We start from the raw sequence: 5,696 nt of genomic DNA, 5'->3' as shown, positions 1-5,696 counted from the left end.
GGGCGCCTCTTGAGCCAGACCGACTGCTGGGAGCGCTGCATGAGGCTGCATACGCGCAACCAGTCGGACGTGGCGTGCAAGCTACGGTACACGAGCGTGCTTTCATCTGCCTCATCTCATGACGGTTGTAGCGCGGGCGACGGCATCTCGGCGATCACGGAGCTCGCGCCAGGCCTCGTCACGGGTCCGCTCTCGGTCGTATGGCGACACGTCATCGAGACGCTCACCGGTCATTTCGACATGGGACCACACCAGCTTATGGTCGCCGCATACGACTGGCGCCTCCCGCCGTCCATGCTGCAGGAGCGCGACCACTTTTTCTACACCATGCTCAAGCGCAGTGCGTGCATTTCTCTCTCTGGCTCGGCTTCACGGCGTTGCGTTGTATTAGTCGAGGACGCAGTGCACTTGCATCAAAGCCGAGGCGTCGTCATCATCGCACACTCGCTTGGCAACAACGTCTTGCGCTACTTTCTTGCGTGGGTCAAACACCACATCCACTTGACCGACGACGTCCACGAGGTGCCTCAGGTTGTCCTTTGTGTTCCATTTTAAAAAAATATGCAAATAGGCGTGGGTTCGACGCCACATTGCCGCCTACTTTGCGCTCGGCACGCCGTTTCTCGGGAGCTCCGAGCCGCTCGAATGCCTTGTCACGGGGCTCTCGGTGAAAATGCCGCTGTCACTCGACACGTATCGTCGCCTGCAAACCTCGCACGGTACCTGCATCCTCGACTCGCTTCGTCGTGTAGCGTCGAGGATGATCGTAGGCTCGACCCAGTGGATCCTGCCGATTCCACGCACGCTGCACGACGACCCGACCGACGCGCAGGCGCAACAAGCCTTTGCTTCGGTGACGTTCCCTGGCGAGGTGCTCATTTTTACAGCTCCCATTTTTCATGCGCCGTCCGTAGGCTGGCACCACCGTCACGCGCAGCTTCTCCATGCGCGAGCTCACCAACGGCACGTTCCATCGCGCCATGGCAGCGCGCGATCCGACGTTCGAGGACCTCGAATACGTGCGGGAGCGGTCATTTGTTTTTATTTTTGAATATTCAAACTAAACCAACCCCTAGGTACTATGCGCAGGATCCCGTGCTCAACGTGCACACGCCATGGACGCGACCGCCCATCGAATCGATCTACGTCATTTACGGTACAGGCAAAAAGGTATTTGGACCAAAACACATATGTAGTTGGATGCCGAAATCCAACCCTCTTGGCAGGTGCGCCATCGGTATACGTATACCGAGCGCGAGCGCGGGGCATGGACGCTGAACGAGCTCTTCACCGAGACGCCGGACGCGGCGACGTGCAACAAGACGGGCGACGGCACCGTGTCCTACTACTCCCTCTCGTGGGGTCACACGTGGCTCGGCGCCGACGGCGACAGCGTCACAATGACGCGCGCGCCGCAAGCGCCGTACTTTTCCCGCCAAGACATTGCGCAAACGAAAGCCACGCGCGTCAAGTACGCAGAGTACCAAGGCGGCCTCCAATGCAAGTCGTCCGAGTCGCCGTCGCTGGCGTCGGCCGAGACGCAAGCCATGCAAATGCACTACAACAGCGGGTTTCTCTCCGACCTCTGGAGCTCGGCGAGCGACGAGCCGCGGATTCATTTTTTCGAACACTCGGGCGTCTCGCCGTCAGGTCGTTCTCTCCACGTACGCATCTGATTCAACTGCGATGACAACGAGGCCTCATAAACAAAGCGTGCAGACGAGCGTGTGGGAGTTTGACCTGATCCAACACCGTGAAATGTTGTCCGAACCAGCGTTTTTGCGGGAACTCAAATTTGAGCTGCACAACGTGTTTGACGGCAAGGCCCACACGGACAAGGTAAAACTTGACGTGTGGAGGTCGTGGAGTTTCATGCACGTTAGGCATTTCGACCGCCGAGCCACGACGCAGACTGCTACTGGAACTACCGCCAAGCCCGCTGCGAATTTACCGACTATTGTCAGTACGACTACAAGTACGTGGGTCTGTCTCATGAGGGACACGTCTGAAATGTGGTGACTAGATTCGGGGACGTCACGTTGGACCAGTCGTGCCGCGTGAAAACACCCGTTCGGCTCGCACCCCACGCTAATAGTGTTGTGCTGCCGACAAGCGTGGACCAGTGCGACGCGGCTTTCCCGCACGTTGTCGCCAAGCGATGCTTAGAAACCCACGACGAGACATCTTCGTAATGACCAATGTAGCCACCTCGCTACGCCATCAAATATATATGTGTATATATATGTATACTGCACAAGGTTGCCGCACGCCTGCCGCCGCTCTCTGTCGCGCTCAAGCAAGAAGGGTATGCGTCCAACAACAATGCGTCCTGCATTTACCCCACGTGCACGCACCCGTCGGACCGGATGGGGTTTTGCACGTTCCACTCGTCGCAGTTTTGCTGCCAAGTCGCGGGCTGCGCCGAGAAGCGACTGCGCGGCGCCAACCTCTGTGCGACGCACAACTCGACCGCGAATTTGGCAAAGTGCTTGCTCCATTTGATCAGCGACTAAGTCGACAAAGCGCACTCTATTTAATCCGTCGAACCCGTATCTGCATTTCCTAATCACCAAGTTCCATGAAGCATTTGAGTCTTGGGAGCAGGGTGCATCAATTTGTCTGGACCGGGGCCAGCCCTTGTTTCAACCCACCGAGTACTCGGGCGATGTTATATGAGTAGTTGTGTCTGTGGTACTAAAAGGTTGCTTGTTGAAAGTCTTGTTTGGGATGTACTAGTAGTAGTACAATGTATGGTGTCGGTGGAATGAAAATCGTCGGAGCCGCACGATGGGCTTTGACATGGCATTAGTCGAACGCTTTGCAAGTTGTATGTCTACTGGGAAACAAGCTGTGGAATGGCTGTGAGCGGAGAGCACTTTAAGTGGTTCTTCTCTGTGGTAGGAGTGGTAGTCGTCGGAGCAGGACGCGTGGTAGGTTTTTTCGCAGTCTGGTGACATGGCAACAGGTGTAAGTAGCTTTAGACGACTACACAGTGAACTCAGCTATACGTGAAGAAGCATTTTGTCGACCTTCGATTAGTACTGTGTGCTATTATATGAACTGTAATTTTTAAATTTTCGCCCCGCCTTTGTGGCTCAGTGGTAGAGCATCTGTCTTGTAAACAGAAGGTCCCCGGTTCAATCCCGGGCGGAGGCATCTTCTCGCGAGGCACCTTTTTTTGTTGCTACCACAATCGAAAAATAGAGTCGCGAATTGCACATGGACCAACCCTCTGATTGCACCCCGACGCTCCGCACAAAAGACACGTTCGCATTCGGCGGCGCTACTCTTTCCTCCTGTGCCCCTCACGACTGTACTCGTCGACTCGGCAGCGCCTGCGGGTATGTCTTCTACGTTTTGACAACTTTTGTGCGAGCGAAATGTGCTGGTGCGCAAATACATCGCGAATAGCGATAAAATGCCACAAGCGGTACCTAGAATAAAGTATATAGCGAATAAATCACATAGTGACGATTGAACAGGAATATATCCCCGATATTATACTTCATTGGATCATTTTGATCCTAGCGATCAATATGAATGCGGCTAAATGCTTCTGAAAACGAGTCATGACATGATGACTAGATAATGGAATGTTTAGAGCATAAAATATTTCATTGTATCTTTAAAAAACTTTAGTACAAAAGTATAGTCAGTGTGCCCGAGCGGTCCAAGGGGGTAGACTCAAGTTCTACTGTGTTCGCACTCGCGGGTTCAAATCCCGCCGCTGACAAAAACCTATCTTTTTGAAGAAACTTTCAAAGACTCGAGCATTTCTTGAAAGTGAGACTTCTTGCATAGTTGATCACCACCACTCACTCTCGAGAACCATGCATCCATCAGTACCGGTATGCACGTTTCCCTATTCATAAACCATTCGACGTCGTGTCCTCCTCGGTCGCCCGCTACGACCCAAGATCTTTGCAAACATAGGAATCTCCCATGGGAATCTCCTAGCCAACGTAACGTACGTTCGTGTCATTTCATAAAGCCCCAGCAAATATACCTCCTCCAGCTATATACGTGGGAAGTTTCAAGTAGTTGGGGGCTCCAGAGTGGTCCACAACGCGACATATCATGATCCAATAACTGACTTTGCCGATTGTCCTGCTAAAGGGGTCGTGAACCCCGCTGTACCGTGGTCTTTCACAATCAACATCATTTTCAACGCGTAATCTTCGTATTCCAAAGAGTTCGCATACGTATTGTAGAGACTAGCAATGTCCTTCTTCTTCTTCTTCATTCACTCGCCGGGCCGTGGCTGCGCAGGCGGCGGCGCGGGGGTGCATCTTGTTCTTCTGTAGTCGCCCGGGGGCGCTTGCGGCCGCTGTAGACCCATGACGACAAGCTCCTTAAATCCCATCCAGGCTTCGCGATCGGCGGCAAAGCTACGTAGGTTGTTGAGGTTCTCGAGAGACGCGAATGACTGAGGTGGCGTCAGCATCTGGAGGTCGCGGTGCAGGACGATCGGCAACTTGATCTTGGTGCGGCCTAAAAAACGGGGCGCCTCGGGAGCGGCAAAGATCTCTGGGCAGCAGCAATGTTGACAGGGACGTCTTCACTCGTGCGCAGCACGTGGCCTAGCAGGCGCCAGCGCTGGCGGGCGACGATATCGCTCAGCGGGCCCCTGCTTGCAGCGCTTGTAGAGCGCGACGTCGTCGAGCGTATTCGGGTGAAGGATGCCTAGAAGACGACGCAACTTAATTCATGCGTTTGTCAATATTTTGTTACTAGCAATCCGGGCAGGCGCATCAAAGATAATGCGAAGCACGTTCATATAAATAGCAATATGTGAGCTTGGCGGGCCTTTTCACCTTCTATCGTCGGTCGATGCGTCGTCTATGAGGTGTTTTTCATACAATCACGCTCGCCGACGTTGCGCTCTAGAAAGCTGTTACAGCATCCCGCTGAGCGAAATCGTTGTACGCCAGCCGTGGCGCCTGTTGGGTCACGTGCTACTATAGTATGTCGTGAGAAAGTCCCTGCCAATGTTGCCCGGGCCCGTTTTATCGCCTGCTTGGGGCGCCTTGCTGCAGAAGCAGCATCAAGCTTACGTTGTCGATTGTCCTCTGTTGCGAGCTCGAGTCGCTTACGCCCCCCTGAGCCGCTCCGGTCTGTCAACGACCTCAATAAGCCGCGTAACTTGACTCTGTTATAGTCAACGTGCCCATGGGTGGAAGCGCAATGGAAACGAAGCGTGTCAGCCATTGGGAGCTGACGTCGGTCCAAGCCTAGAAACTATTTTAGCGGTTTAGTGAACTAGCATTTAGCGCAAGTACTGTAGACAAGTAGATAGGTTTGGCTTGTCCATGGTCTCTATAAGCTGGGAGCTCTTCCATGGACTTGGCTTGGTGCATGTTGGAGGCCGTCTTGGGCGTCGGCAAGGCCACGGTACAGCGGGGTTCACGACCCCTTTAGCAGGACAATCGGCAAAGTCAGTTATTGGATCATGATATGTCGCGTTGTGGACCACTCTGGAGCCCCCAACTACTTGAAACTTCCCACGTATATAGCTGGAGGAGGTATATTTGCTGGGGCTTTATGAAATGACACGAACGTACGTTACGTTGGCTAGGAGATTCCCATGGGAGATTCCTATGTTTGCAAAGATCTTGGGTCGTAGCGGGCGACCGGAGGAGGGACACGGACGTCGAATGGTTTATGAATAGGGAAACGTGCATACCGGTACTGATGGA

At 53.7% G+C, this 5,696-nt stretch overlaps 1 protein-coding gene and 2 non-coding genes across 3 annotated transcripts; all 3 read left to right on the top strand.

Annotated features, from left to right (window-relative positions):
- Positions 1 to 39: 39 nt before the first annotated feature.
- On the top strand, positions 40 to 2,252 carry SPRG_15381 (hypothetical protein; the record flags this gene model as incomplete). The annotated part of the gene is made up of 11 exons (XM_012355953.1): positions 40 to 86; positions 132 to 340; positions 392 to 522; positions 572 to 719; positions 771 to 871; positions 915 to 1,030; positions 1,077 to 1,170; positions 1,227 to 1,664; positions 1,720 to 1,839; positions 1,884 to 1,975; positions 2,024 to 2,252. 11 exons carry the CDS (start codon positions 40 to 42, stop codon positions 2,190 to 2,192), a joined length of 1,665 nt encoding a protein of 554 aa, XP_012211343.1. The 3' UTR covers positions 2,193 to 2,252.
- An 832-nt stretch (positions 2,253 to 3,084) lies between these two features.
- SPRG_30195 lies at positions 3,085 to 3,156 on the top strand. Its single transcript has one exon. It is a non-coding gene; the product is annotated as a tRNA-Thr (tRNA).
- A 495-nt stretch (positions 3,157 to 3,651) lies between these two features.
- Positions 3,652 to 3,733, top strand: SPRG_30194. Its single transcript has one exon. It is a non-coding gene; the product is annotated as a tRNA-Leu (tRNA).
- The last annotated feature ends 1,963 nt before the right edge of the window (positions 3,734 to 5,696 follow it).

This window comes from Saprolegnia parasitica (genome assembly GCF_000151545.1).
Source record: "Saprolegnia parasitica CBS 223.65 unplaced genomic scaffold supercont2.339, whole genome shotgun sequence".
Taxonomy (NCBI): Eukaryota; Oomycota; class Saprolegniomycetes; order Saprolegniales; family Saprolegniaceae; genus Saprolegnia; species Saprolegnia parasitica.
This window is presented reverse-complemented; position numbering and strand designations above follow the sequence as displayed.